The sequence below is a fragment of the Ixodes scapularis genome, unplaced genomic scaffold, assembly GCF_016920785.2.
Source record: "Ixodes scapularis isolate PalLabHiFi unplaced genomic scaffold, ASM1692078v2 PGA_scaffold0__279_contigs__length_252992795, whole genome shotgun sequence".
In the NCBI taxonomy this organism is placed as follows: Eukaryota; Metazoa; Arthropoda; class Arachnida; order Ixodida; family Ixodidae; genus Ixodes; species Ixodes scapularis.
The window spans coordinates 21,998,033-22,013,263 of NW_024609835.1; the positions used below are offsets into that span (position 1 = coordinate 21,998,033).

The 15,231-nt window shown below is 43.7% G+C and overlaps 1 protein-coding gene across 1 annotated transcript; it reads left to right on the forward strand.

The window, feature by feature from the left end:
- Nucleotides 1-595: 595 nt before the first annotated feature.
- On the forward strand, nt 596-11,837 carry LOC120844556. The gene is made up of 4 exons (XM_040503117.2): nt 596-704; nt 2,740-2,957; nt 9,518-9,801; nt 11,360-11,837. Exons 1-4 carry the CDS (start codon nt 596-598, stop codon nt 11,601-11,603), a joined length of 855 nt encoding a protein of 284 aa, XP_040359051.1. The 3' UTR covers nt 11,604-11,837.
- The last annotated feature ends 3,394 nt before the right edge of the window (nt 11,838-15,231 follow it).

Genomic DNA, 15,231 nt, shown 5'->3' on the forward strand with positions numbered 1-15,231 from the left:
ACAAATGCTGAAAAACTTTTCATATAAGCTATATAGAGATCCGGAACGTTCTACGGCTCCCTGACAGATGGCACGCGTGTGCCAGTTTGATCCCCCGTCGTCAGAAGCGTAAGCATACGCTCTTGTGTGAATGGACCTTTATGGGCACTAAAGTGCATTTTGAGGTCGTCTTCTTAAGACTCCTACTCAAGCTGTATCCAAGCGTCTTCAAACTCCTAACATTACAATCATGTTTGACTTTCTTTCCTTCTAAAGCACAGCCAATCAACCCGACACTTCCTTTTTCTGAAATATATCATCTATTTCAAAAAAGGGGGGCTTGCCGTGATGGTTGGTCGTGTTTTTAAAAAAAAAACGAAAGCCTCGCATGGTTCTATATCTTGGTTTTCTGTTATGCCTTAGGCATGTTGATTGAGTTTATGCCGTAAAAAGACAAACTCAAGATCCACTTTGATGCATCACCGTTAATAGCTCTTTAAGAGTGCGGAACAGCTTTGCCTCACTGATGTCTCACGCTTTTCGGGGTGCCGCGTCCAAACGACCACTGGGACGACAGTCCTGGATCCTGTTCCTGATCTCCCTGACGGTACTCATCATGCTCTCTACGGCTTTTTACCGGATTGCTGGGAGGCAGAGAAAAACGAGTCTTTTTTACGACACGTCCAAGTACTTGTACGCATACATTGAAGTACTTTTCTTTGAAGGTAAGCCATCGGCAAACGACATACGTGAATTTCTCATCCTTGTTTTCGTGGTTGGTTCTGTTTATATATATTTTTTTATTTATTTATTTATACATACTGTTAGCCCGTTGGGGCTGTTGCAGGAGTGCAACAGTGCACAAAATAGAACACTAGGTAATACATATGAAGGCACATTTTGAAGACTACACTTCACGAAAGAGAAGAGCACACTATTTTGGTAAATCACGCTGAATACACAACAAAACCAACATTGTGAAGTATAATATCTTCGCACTGCTAAAATTGACAAGAGCGTACGCTGCTGTGCGCGCCAAAGCAACATCGAACACAGACAAGTTTAAAAAGAAAAACAACACATAAGCAGATAACAAATGGAGTAACGGAAATCCCAATTCATTCAAGTATCAAAAACATATAACCGAAATTATGCACTGTCAGAGGGCAAGGCTCGTTAATACTGGCTATGCAATTTAGATATGTATGTTTCGAAAGTAACACCAGGTACTTAACAAAACAATTGCAATGGCCTTCAGAGCAGCTACGCTCACACAGATCATTCAGCGTCCTGGCGATTTACTTCAAACATCTAATAATTGCTTGAAGTTAAGAGGCTCTAGCCGATAAAAATGGAGAGTGGTAATATGACCACGTAATAATAGCTTGATAAAAGAGCGTGCGCCAGTTTTGTCGATGAAACTGCACGACGATAGAGGCCAACGTTATCGTTCATCACTTGCTTTGGCTAAACTCACTAAAGCAAAATAGATATTTGGTATTCCGAGCGCTACGGGTGGCAGTTTACCCCTATAAGCTTCGTACAACGTAAACAAGCTTGAAAAAAAAAAGAAAAAAAAATCCTAGAAATTTTTGAGTGATACCCGACTTCCCCGCGAAAACAGGGCAGCACTTAGTTTGAGGCTTTCTGGAAGTTTCATTTTCAGATACGTTTTTGTGTTTGGTTTCTAAGGTCTCGGTAGGTGCCGCTGAATGACACTCTAGACGAACAAAAAAAATGTATTACGTTTGTTGTTCAATGCCGCCGATCCCATGTGCCACGACCCCCTTTTCTCCTATCGTTATCAACTACATAAATGGCATAATTTCTCCGTCACCCTCGAAGCTGGCTAAGCTGTTCAAATGTGTACGCAGATACGACGACGTTATCAAAATAAAAATCAATATATTTGCATTTAAAGTAATGCACTGACTCATCGAAAGGATTGAGCACGCAAACACGTATGCGTTTGCGTAAGGCAGTTGTCATATCCTCTGTAAATTGATAAGCATGTGTCAAATGGTAAGTGGAAGGCTCAAACGATCGCATGTATCATGCTGGACTTGAGATGACGCTCCACAATCGCATCTTATTTTTTTTCCCCATTGTGTCGGCAACTCCGGTACCTTCACGCCACTCCACCTGAGTCTTTTCGTGCAATCCGTGAAGACCTCGCTGTCACTGACGGACCCGCCTGCTCCCTGTCTCTGTTTGTTTGACATGGCCAATAAAAATGCCTTTCAAATTAAGGTAACACTTGAACTTCCCTGATGGGTGAGTAAAGCCATCTAGAGACAGATTGTTCAATTAAAATTATCATTTTACGCGCTCCTCAAAAAGAAGAAAAGAAAACGTTTTAAGAAGGGGGGGGGGGGCGGTTGGTGGATATTTTTGTAGCCTAGATTTGAGAGGAACCAACTCAAACCGTGGAGAGCATTACCTGTACAGAACGGTCGCTGGGGTCGTCGCCGCAACTCTGTACTTGGTTACAAGTCCAAGAAGGTAGGAGAAACTCCTCCCACAAGCGTGATGCACCCGTTTCAAATCTCTCCGCAGTCGAAAGCATAGTTCACTGCAAACGCCCTTTGTTCCGCTTCAATGAATAGTGGTAAGCAAACACCAGTGAATTGAACACGAGTGTCGCGTCAGCTTTCGGCGAAAGTTCGGGTTCAAGCACAGGCTTCGTGCCCAAGTAACGGCGACATTCAATGTTGTTTTGATGTCGTTTTGAAAAGGGTCTCTTTCCTCCCTCAATTGCAGCCACGAAGGTCCAGTTCGTGCCACAGGCCAATCGCATCCTGCTGGCCGTGTGGCTGATCGCCTGCCTCATACTCATTAACCTGTTTAACGGGGAGGTGAAGGCCAACCTCCTGGTCAAGTCGGACACAGAGCGCATCAACACGGTCGAAGACGTCCTCCGAAACCCCAAGTTACTGCCTCTCATCATGAAGAACTCGCCGCTCACCACGGCGCTTCAGGTACCGCTGAGTATCGTGCGGCAGGGGCCACGTTTTTGGCAGCTTATTTATTTATTTAATTATTCATTCGTCTGTGTATATATATATATATATATATATATATATATATATATATATATATATATATATATATATATATATATATATATATATATATATATATATATATATATATATATATATATATATATATATATATATATATATATATATATATATATATATATATTTTATTCTATGTTCAGCGCCCTCGAAAGGGGATTACACAAGGGATGGGCGACACAGGGTATAAGTATTTTAGTACAATGAAAAATACAATACAAATATTCACAAAAATATACAAAGTCAGTTTATTAGAAAAATCCACACGTCAATAAAAGTACAAATACAAATTCAAATATTCAGTAAAACACAAGTTAACAAGTACTATATTTAATGCTCTTCCATAACAAATACAGGTGTCAATTCATGTACCAAACAACTGCTCGAAAAATAGGATAGTATAAATATCAGAAGAGTGAGACCGATGTTAAGTAGGCAGTTAGAATCTTGCACATCGTTAAGACCGGAGACGACGGAAAGAATGGGGACAGGACCTCTTTAAAAGAATGGGAAAAGATTCTCTTTGAAATGTTCGGCGTTTAGGGAAGTGACCATGGAGTCTAGTAAGCCATTTCACGCCGATGTCATCAGAAATATCGATGAGTCGGCACGTGAAATGGTCAATTCATAGAGAGGTTCAACTTTACATGGGTTGTCTAATCTTGAAAATGAATGCAACCGGTAGGAGGAAAATGTTTTTTAAGTGCCGGGTTTCGGTGGTAAATTTTAGATATCTAAGTTGGCCGGGATATCTACGCCCAACTGTTAATTCCACGGTATTTCCATGCTCCCGCCACCTCGTGATGCTGGTACGAAGGAAATACTCCGAAAGAAATTAGTCTAAGTCCTCTGTTCTGACCTTTTTTTTCAAATCACATCTTATGTACATTTGACACGGGGACAAAGTGAATGAACCGTATTCAACTTTGGACAGCACTATGAATTCTAATACATTGGGTCTTATGGGGTGGCAAACCTGAAGGGGTACTCAAGTACTTTTTGTAGAGGCTTGTTTTTTATGATATAATGTTTGTTAGGTTTTAATGAATAAAAATGACCAGTTCTAGATGACAAGACGACCCATAGTGAACTCGTAGCAAAAGAAATAGACGAGCGCCATTTTCTCTTGGGATTGCGAGCATCCCCGGTTACCACCGCCTCCATAAACTTTGGCCAATGAAAATAGTGAATTGCAAAAAGATTCTGAACGGCATTATTATTGCTCTTTTTAAGCGCGTTGTACATGGTACTTGGTGTCTCAGGTAGTGGCCATACTCTTTAAGTCAACCGCAAAACTAGATTCCTTAACCTGTCGTGCTACGATTTTCTGCAGCGTTGCCCAGAGGTGGTGCATTTTTTCTATAAAATTTGCCAAGAGCGAACTTACGTGAGGAAAAGGTAAAAAAAAATGACCGCACCTCCACGTGGTGAATGATGTTGATTGGGGCGAAGCTCTGGTGGTGCTGATGATACTGATGGTGCTGATTTTTTTTATTGCTCATAGTTAGTGCTGAGTTCCGGGTTGCGTTTCGACTTCATTATTACTGCTTTATGGTCGGTGAAATGCAGAGCCAGTGGTTCTAGCGGATCAGCTTAGATCCGCTAGAAGCCGTGGGAACGCATCTCCACGCTTAAGTCAACGGTCCATGTCAGAAAGTGAATGTGTGGTATGGAACGTGGGTATTTTTTAATTTTTTTATTTGAGAATCCTGCCAGTTAACTTTTGAGGGCCAAGGCATGGTGGTGGAAACATAACGCATTCGAGCCTTTGACCGCAGCGCCCTCTCGTATATAAACGTGGAGCCAATGCATGCAAAGTTTAACGCGATTTATACGCATTTGACCGCAGCGCCCTCTCCTGTATAGGCCAACACGCGGCCCTGACGTCACTCAGCTGCGGTGGTGCTGTCAACGACACTGCGCATGCGTAGACGCTTCACTTTACGCGAATTCGGTTTCTGCGCACACGCAGTGCCCACACCTGGTGTGGGCAAATGCGGACTTGTTTGTAAACAGCGTGTTGGTCTATAGACATTGCGCGGCTACATGCAACGTTCCATCCATGACAGAAACCCCAGCTCTTGAGTTACTACCACATCTCAGAGCCCCCTACTCGTCCCGCAGTCGTGGCCGAGTGGTTAAGGCGATGGACTAGAAATCCATTGGGGTCTCTCTGCACAGGTTCGAATCCTGTCGACTGCGCAAACATTTTCTTTTTCTTTTTATGAGAGCACGGACGCGCGGCCGGACGGATGGACGGACGGACGGGCGGACGGACGGACGGACGGACGGACGGACGGACGGACGGACAAGGCTAGACCCTAAGGAGCTTCGTACCTAAAAAAAGAAAAAGGCTTAACTCCTATGGAAACGCAGTGAAGTCACTGGTCTTCAAACATTAGGGCGCCCTATTGTAGTCTCTCACTCTTTTCTGCTGCCGGCTGAGGTAAACGCCCGAAAACACGAGTAAGAATGTATAAGTCAAGAATTAGTTGCCCATGAAACCTCTTATCATTGGCAGCGCTTACAATAAGTATGATAAATTTAAATTGCTGCTTTCGTTGATTATAGAAATACGCGTGTGAGTTACATAAGATGAAACAGATTCAGAGTGTAGCCGTGCGAGATACCACGGTCTGCATATAATTAAGTTTAATTACAGCAGTAATAAATTCACTTCTTTACATTAAATTGACCAATCAATTTTTCAATCAGTTTTTAAAACGCGGATGACGTCCTCAGTACTGCCCTAGGTGATAATCATTTTCGCTGAATTCGAGCCGGTTTCTCACAGCACGTGTCCAGAACAAGTTTTTGTTTGCGTCTGTCTTTAGTGGCAATTGACAACGTAAGTGTGACGTCACTGCTACAACCACACCGTTCACTCGAAGAAATACCTGCGCGTCCACATACCCGCAAAACACTCGAAGAGCCTATCTCTGCGATCTACGAAATCAGTCCAGAGAATGATGTGCAACGTCCGTTTATACCTAAAAATGAAGTCCGTGATTTGGCGTTGCGCAGTGCAAAGCGTCGATCTTGAATTGCGTATTGTCACAGCGCGGACATCATTTTGAGGTCTAAGCAGATGTTCCGCCTCGTCATTCGCTGAGCTGATTTCGTAGATCGCAGAGATTCGCTTTTCGAGTGCCTTAGGGGTAAGAGACGCGCAAGCATTTCTTATGGCGCATTCACACGCTTGCGAACCGCATCTCCAACCGCGAAGCGGTTGCGGATGCGGTTCGCAAGCGACGCCGTTCAGACACACCGAGAGGCGGTTGGCGTTTGGGGAGAGGCGGTTGGCGGTTTCTCGGTGATCACGTATGATCTTTTTCGACTTGCGTTTAGCAACCCTGTTTCAAAATTCAAAATTCACTTTAATGCGCGATCCAAAGCCAAAATTTTCCTATTTCGGCACTGTGAAGATTTTTCTTTTGGATGTTCGCAGTTCGCACGCGTCACAAGTTCAGGCAGCGAAAAAGAAGCATGGACACGCCAAACTCGCCTGTGATTCCCTCGACTTCGCCCACAAGCAAAGCCCCAGCTAGGCGTGCCTTCTGACTCACAACAGAATGCCCACGACCTTTTTTTTTTTTTTTTCTTCTTTTTTTTTTTTTTTGAAGTGGACTTTTTCCGAATGAATAGCTGACCTCGTTTTCCGGATAAAAGGCCAGTCCCCCCCCCCCCCCCCCCCCCTCGTTCGCTTTTATTATTTTCGAAGTTGGGAGCGGTGGGTTGAACCGTGGTGCGGGGGAATGTCTTCGGAGCTAGCCGGTCGTGACTCGTGGCTTCGTTGGTGGCGGACTCTCCTCTCGTCAGTCGCACGTCGATCGAGTCTACTGTTTGTTTGTTTGGCATTCAGCTCAAATAAACGCCGTATGGATTACCTCTGCATAGTCTGGTACGCACACTTTATTTCTTGAGTATGCTCCCTTTATTTCTGCTGTTAGTACTAAACGTTACGGGTCGAGCTAGCGCAGGTACCCTGTCCGTTCCGCGGTAGTACGTTGGCTACGCAATCACTCTCACAACGTCTCTATCGGCCTTCGTTGTGGTCATGCACGATGTGGAAAGCTTTCAATAGTTCACGCGACTATCTTGGTGGGTAGAGAAGCTGACATTTCGGTCGATCAGGGGCGGTTCCGACGTTCTACGGGCAGAGGCTAACAAGGCGGCGAGCTTCGGGGTGTGGCACCTGGAATAATAAACAAACTCCTTCCCGAATCAAATCACCGGTGCGAAGTCCGTTAAAATTACGAGTCAATTCTTTTCGGGGCGGATTCAAGTGACGGACATGAGCATCACGTTTCTCTGTTGATATGTCTGCTGTAACGCTAGGACTACAGCGCCGTGGACGCCTCACCAGCGACAGGTGCCATCTTGTTTCGAAAGTCACTGACGTCACGTCAGCGTCGCGTTGTGATTGGTTGCCGCTTTGCGGTTCGTGAAAGCGGTTGGGAGAAATCGGTCCCGGAGCGGTTGGCGAAAACGCGCTCCAACCGCTCGATCCTAGCCGCTTTGCGGTTGAGAACGCGCGGATCTGCTTCGCGTTTGCGGATCTGCTTCCAGTGTGAACGCGCCATTAGAGTGTTTGTAGTGGCGTTGCTGCGCATGAATACATGGGACTCGATTTCACTCCTAAGGAGGCATCGTTCAAAACTCGTATTTGAAATTTTAACATCTTAATCCAGTAGATATAGGAAGCCTATACATTCGGCACTAACCCCCTCAGAACTTTTCAGAGAATCGCTTATTTCTGTAATATTTACGACGGCAACTTCCGGTCCTCGAGTCGTTTCGAGATGCCTACTGGATGCGGCGGACGCATATGGAACGACAAAACTATGCTGTCTACAAGAGCTTGAATTGTTTGCATAATTCTATTATATATATGTATATATGTATGTTGATCTTGTATTTATTGGAAGCATGGCAGGTCTAAGAAAGCTCAGCAGGATTATAAAAATGAATGTATTTGTGTACAATACGCGATACTCTCTGTCGAAAATTATAACAGGTATATACATCTTCTAAAAATGCAGCAGGAAAAGCATTTTAGAACATGTTATGAAAGCGGCGTGAGGACTTTTTATTTTACAGTTAACGTGGATCGAAATAAAGAGGCAAATATTTTGACTCTAACACAATCGATTCAAGGCCCCACACCTTATTTTCCTGGCTCGCAATACAGGTGTGTGCGTTTCATACCTGCTTGTGACCATAAAACTAAAAAAAAAAAAAAAGAAACTCTTTTATTATTATTATTTTTGTTAACACCCCAAATAGCCAGAGGTAGATAAAAACAGCGGACATTTCGTTTGATCACACAAATGTGAACTGAAGAAACTGTTGTGCCGTTAGAACTCCTTAAAACGTATGCTGACCTGCACTTCGAAGTTGGTACCTACGCGTCGTAGTCATGGGTGATTCGGCTTCACAGTGCTTTCACCTTTCTCAAATATTGCGGACGCCTCCACGTGCTGGCGTTCGCGCGCTCGTGCACCTCGAACGTCGATCAAAGCTGTGCACGGGCATTCTTCGCTTCTAAAATCCCACATAGAGTTGACCCCGAGAATAGAAGTTTCCTCGCTCGTCACCAGCTTCATTTAACGCAATCGCCTACTTTCTCAGGAAAAAAAAAGAAAACACTGAGCCCGCGAAGCTATCATGTCATGGGAGCAAGACAAAACCGGTTGTTCAACTTAAGTAGGGCGTTTATCATCGCTGTATGGCACTGAGACGATACAAAAACTCATTGTGATTAGATATTCAGTTGACAAATAGCTTACAAAAAATATTCAATTTTTTATCAGACAATCCTTAACCTCACGTCGACGCCCCGTGCATTTGTTCGTGACAGCGGCCCTAACAACGATTTGTTTGGAGCACAGCACCGTGTGGTGACGCCATCACTTACGGGGTCAATTTCGACGATGTGGAATGCAAGTCGCACGTTTGCTGAACCTCGCTGCCTGCACGCGATTCAGCAGCAACGAGCACGAGTTTATATTAGGACCCTATTTTTTTAACCATTAAAGATGAAGGTTCAGAGGGAACAAAAAACCCTAAAACCAAAAATCACATTAAAAAAAGTTTTTCAATCAGCATATAGTTTTTTTAAGAACATACGTGCGGATTGCAAAACGATATTTTTAATGTGGATTTTGGTTCCAACAGAGTTCTTAAACTTTCCATTGCAACCTAATAAAAAAAGCAGAGATTATTTCCAATTCTGCTTCAGCTGGTATCCAATTGCGTTAAATGAAAGGCGGCTTCGACTACGTTCCGTCATGGTTTTTTTTTTCTTGACACTGTGTGTGTGTGTTGTTTTTTTTTTTTATCAAAAAAGTAACGGGTTTCAAGCAACGCGCAACATGGAACGTGGTCAAATCCAAGGCCACCGCGTGGGTAGTCTTCAACATCCTTCAACTACACGACTCGCTTTCCGTTGTCTCCAGATTTCGAGCTCAGAGTCCGTGCGGAGGCTGTGGGAACGTATGGATGCAATGGGTGGCGCCATTCCGGTCCGGGAGGTCTTCACCGCCAAGTCGCTGCAGATGGTGCAGCAGCGCAAAGCCGTCATAGCCACAGACATGATAGCAGGACGCGTCCAGTCGTCCCTGTTCTGCCCGGTTCTGGACGGCTTCTTCCACGTGGGGACACAATCCATCACCAACCTGCGCTCCGTCTGGTACTACCGGAAGCGGATAGACCCCGACCTCGTGAAGGCGATAAACAAAAGGTTGGAAATTGACGATCTTTGAAGCAGTGCATGATAGGTATTTGCTAGAGTACACGTTTTGCTATATGGAGTGTAATTCATTGATTGATTTTGAATACCGCCAACACTTAAGTATACTAATGCGGAAAATGGTGCAAAGGGGGTCTCAGAACATATTAAGAAATACATCTGCACAGTCTTCTTGGGCCTTGGCCAACTTTTGAGAAGGGACATAAGGCCAAAAAGCGGCGATTAATTATGTTGCTATATAATGCTAATTTCTTCAAAATGGTCTTAACGCAATAACCGTGTGACTCTTGCTCTTCTCCTTCGGGTTTCGTTTCCTTTAATCCCCTATATTATATTTTCACGAAGTAGGAAATTAGATAATGCAGGTGTATCTCCGTCTTTGTAAATGAACGATTCTTCTCTTCTCTTCAACTGCTTAAAAAAAAAAACATGTAAAGGAAAGACGGTCGTAAGTGCATAGAATAACACCACATTTATGTCATTATAGTCGCAAAACATTGCCCACCGGAAGAATCGATTTAATTGAAATGAGTAATACGTCCACCCAGCTCACGGATGTTTTGTGCGCAGAAACGATTACAGTGACCGACAGAATGGGAAAGGTGATGTTCCAGGATGTACTCTGAACATCAGACATTCTTAAGGTATTTCATCCAGCGAGAGGGAGAAGATTGGTCAAGCAGTTCGAACAGTAAAAGGCGTGACGCCCTTTTGCCGTCGATGTTCTCTAATGAGACGCAACGTGGTCCACCGTTTTCATCAGCTATACAAAATACAATATTAATATAGCCAATCAAAGCTTACGAAACGGTGCGTGCGTGTGGTAGACGCCTGTTTTGCTGAAGGTGGTTTCCTAGTTTTGACAGTCCACGGAGGTTTCGGCATCTAGGAGTTCGGACCCCGTGGGACGACAGCGCCATTCGCGTTCGCTCGCGCTTTGCACCAGGATTTCTACAACCAACCGCCAGGATCTCGACATCCGATAGCGTCACGCCACGGCTTTTGTGGCGTCGTTTTTCGCCACTTTGGGACGGCATGTTTTTGTGTCTGGGCGGGATAGGACGCTAAGCAAACCAGTCGGAGAAGCCCCTCCCGGCACCATAGTTTAGGGGAATACAAACACTGATTTGAATCGTGGCGGCGCGTCATTGCTAACTTTCGCAGCGTAGGAAGACCCACGGCGTACCAGCTACTTTTTCTGTGGCGTTGTGAGGCGTTGTGCTGTTTGATTCGAAGCCTTTTTCGCACACCCCTGAAGGATACCAATTATTGCGATGTTTTCAAGGTTGACATTCGACACATGAATATTTTTAATATCACCGTCGAAGCCCACTCGCTGGATGGGTGTTCTCGGTTGCTGTAGTCACTGGGGCTTTGGAAACACAGGGCACTGGCTATTATGTTCGCGTTTCTTGCCACAATATCATTGGCTGTGGAGTTATCATAAGGTGCTCGAGACTCGCGACGCCCTGCGTTTCTTGAGATGTCAGTGATCATAAGAAATCACGATCATTGATTCTGCTCACATGACTGTATTTTTTTTTTCGAGGATCTTGTGGCTCTCCGAGTCCGCCGTGCCGTTCATGCGAGACCAAGACCTCTACCCTAAGGGATCCACCTGCTTCCTTGACACGTCCAAGCAAGACCGGAGCGACGCCTTCCAGCCACTCACCGTGCAAGACATGCGCGCTGTCTTTGTGCTCTGTGGCTATTTGATCGCCATGGCCTGCGTTTTTCTCCTCATTGAGCTCATCGTTCACGGGATGTCACACTGCGCTGGCAGCCTCGCGTGAGGAAGCCGTTTCTGCAGGCTGGAACACATCTGCAAAACGCCAGCCTAATATATAGCACGAAATTGAAAGGAAATCTCCCAGCTTTGTGTTTTGAAAACGTATCACGCGTGCGTACACCTCCTTCTGTAGTCGAAATTATGAACTTATCAGACCATATCTTATTTTTAATTATATTCTTGGAATAGCCACCATGGTTTTTCTTTTGGTTTGCAAGAACACATATTTATAAGAAGTTGGCCCACAAAATAAATCCAATCAATCAATCAGAACAGTGCAGAACAGATTTCGTTATGTTACGCGATTCTTCTATGATTTTAGAAGGGGGAGGGGGGGGGGGGGGGGGGGGGGGAGAAGGTTCGAACCCGTATACTAGTCTGAGGTGCATCGCTCTTCGCAGAAGCTACCCCTTCAAACCACTAATTCACGAGCACAGCCCGCAATACACCTGGAACAGAAGACTTTAGGCTTTGTTCTCACAGTTTAGTGAATGAGAACGTCTATTGTACTCATGCTGCAGCGGTTGTGCACTATCAGTGGCAAAGAAAGCATCCCTTTTTTTTGCCACTGAATGTGCTTTACCATTAAAGCGTGGCATTATCCCTTCTCATTGCCGAAAATCTTCAAAGGGACACTCAAGTTATAAAAAAATATTTTTAATAGGTCTAATATATTTTGTTGCACACGCGTCACCAAAAAAAATATTTTTAGCAATAATTTTGCCGTTAGGCGCAATTTAGGGTGGCGGCGGGGGTAGCCATAGAGTTATTATAATGTACGCTGAAGGTTCAACTGGCGCTAGTGTCTATGCGACTTCCGGGAGGCAAATTGAAGCAGAGAGCAACCAGCCTACTTTTCTGTTGTTCGTGTGCATTTTTAATGGAAAGCGCGCGTGCATTTTGTCTCTTCGCCGGAAAATAACATGAATAACTTTTGTTATTTCAGTTGTACCGGATAGTATTGATCTTTATCAATATTGAGAAAGTGTAATTGTTTTAGTTGCAGCATTTTTATTTACCACGGAACGATGTTAAACTTCGCTATATTTCAGGCCCAAACCTCCGTCCCATAAGGCAGGTATGTAAAAACGAGTCACGATTCTAACCAAAATAATGATCGAAAGGAATATAGAGCGTTTTCAAGGTTCACTAGCCTTCCGGTGGCGTTTATATGTTGCTAATATGCCCGTCGTGTCATATATATGAAAATTACTCCGTCGTGGATCTTTACGATCTGTTAAAAATACATTCGAACGTAAAAAAAGAGTACGTATGTTGCGAAAGGTGTGTCTTCTTATTATTTCATATGTCGGGCACCTGTTCTCTGGCTTCTCCCTATTTGCAAAGATTTGGAGCGTGCGGGTGATGATTTGACACCAGAACCAGCATTTTCGCACATGTTTATGAGCAGAAAGAAAAAAAATAGTTATTGGCTTTCAATTTATTTTGATCGTGTGCATGCACAAGGAGTTACTTATCCAGTGTTACTGCGTAGTTCCTGCGGTTTCTCTTGTTTTTCCACATGTGCCAGATGTCTTTCGTTCGTTTGGCACTTATATCTCCCATGCTGGAAAGCGCCGACGTCGTGTTCGCGCCAACAGTGTCCGACAGTGCACATAAATACATGTACGAAGCGGTTTTTAGCACCGTTTTTCATGCCACAAATTTCAAATAAAAAAGCCGTAAGTGACCAATTATTTCGTTTGCGTGACTGAGAAATGTTTCAATGTGCCTAGTAGAGTGAGAAATGTTCCAATGTGCCTCTTATAATCGAGTGCAGAGAGCAAACGCACTCGCTTTTTCCCGTAGAAAAGCATTACCGGAAGTCAATTTTCGACTGATTGTTGTCTGCTTCAATTTGCAGCAGCACACTAGCGCCAGTTGAACCTCTGGCGTACATTATAATAACCTTATGGGGGTAGCCTTGTTCTAGGCCCCGCCCGATGCTCACAAGACTAAGCACCGCTCTCATTAGTTAAAGAGATGATTTACGTGTAGAATGATGGTAGTAAAATACTAAAATTGTCTCTCGCGCCGTAGTAGTATCTAAATCTACATTATGTTTCAGAAACAAATAATCTAGATAGAGTCATTATTGTTTTCAAGAATGTGCCGAGATCGCCTTTCCGCTTTGGTTTCAGACGATAACAATGATGAGTAATAAATAATAATCATAAATTGCTTTATTTTTCTCGTGCCCACAAACAACCTCTTGGTTTACAGTGTGGTGCCCTAAACATACATCAAGTAAAACCTAAAAATACAGGAAACAGCAAAGTTAAATCAATAAAAGTCATGCGACGTTATCATATTGCAGAAATTGATTATTGATTATTTCGCAGACATCCAGACACGTAAATTTAACATGAACTGATAAGTGGATGAAAACATGTCGAGGTTAAATTTTTGAAAATCATAACCAAATTGTGTCCTTGACAATGGGATCACAGCGGACAAGCGAGATGGATGAAAAGTTGGAATGTTTCGGCTTGGGCGAGAGGGAACATGAAACTCAATAGTTTGTAATGAAGCCGCTAAATTTACCCTGCCATCAACAACATTGTAAAAGAACAGAAAATCTCTGTACTGCCTTCTCACGGACAATTTATGTAGCGAAAATTTACAAAGCAATGTTTCGTAGTGATAAAAATATATCCTTCCAATATAGCCGTCATATAAAATCTTTCCATTCGTTTTTGCACATTTGCAATAGCTAGCTCTTGCGACAGTCAATGAATTCCAAATGACTGCGGCAAATTCCAGTCGCAATCGAACTAGAAGAGACTTAAATAAGAGTAGAAAGCAACAGGGAGCTGAAAATCGACAACAAATTCTTGAAATCATTCCTAACGTCCTCAACGCTGCATTTACTATAGAAAGACATCATGGTTGAAAGAAAGTGAGCTGTCAATATGGACTCCAGGGTCCCTGTTAGAGGCGACTGGAGGAACTAATACGCCAGACAGGTAATATGGAGAGGGAATTTTACGGTCCTGCTGTTCACATCTGTAGGTTTGATTCGTTTTAGGGGCTACTTTAAGCTCTTACCTGATGTGATAACAAGAATTAAAAGGACTCTGCGTCGCCACCATGCTGCAACTTTTTAGAGAACAAAATAGTGCGCACACTGTAGTTCCCGTTGCTAAATTCATCGGGAATTATTAAAACTCAAGATTTCATTATACGACAGGTATTGCTTTTCTGGCGATTTTTATAGAAGCAGTATGATAAAATTCTTGTATTTTTTTATGGTAGTGTGTTTGAAGGCGAGAATTCTAAGCTCATAGCTTTATCTTCGGCAATCGCTGCTGCTGGGCGAGAGTTCTTGCAGCTGAATTGACAAAAAACTGGGGAGTAAAAGTTAGAACAAAAAAATATAACAATTTAAAAGCAGAGCTACGTATGTACCATTACTCAATCGGTGACATTAGATCATTATGGCACAGGCAATTCCTGGCACTCAAGACATAGAAACAAACGCTCCCAGCCGGTTACTTGCGGGCCACGTCCCAGCGAGTCGCGGGCCGCATGCGACCCGCGGGCCGCGTGTTTGAGACCCCTGATCTACACAAATGCGGGCTGAAACCTTGTAAGGCCAGCTTGCTCAACAATAAATCGTGCCTAACGCAGAC

What these genes read in the sequence shown, in the direction of transcription:
- LOC120844556 (XM_040503117.2), top strand. Translation starts at nt 596, where the DNA reads ATGCTCTCTACGGCTTTTTACCGGATTGCTGGGAGGCAGAGAAAAACG. An exon ending in CGCTCACCACGGCGCTTCAG is followed by an intron (nt 2,958 to 9,517) that starts GTACCGCTGAGT and finishes CGTTGTCTCCAG; the next exon opens with ATTTCGAGCTCAGAGTCCGT. An exon ending in GTGAAGGCGATAAACAAAAG is followed by an intron (nt 9,802 to 11,359) that starts GTTGGAAATTGA and finishes TTTTTTTTCGAG; the next exon opens with GATCTTGTGGCTCTCCGAGT.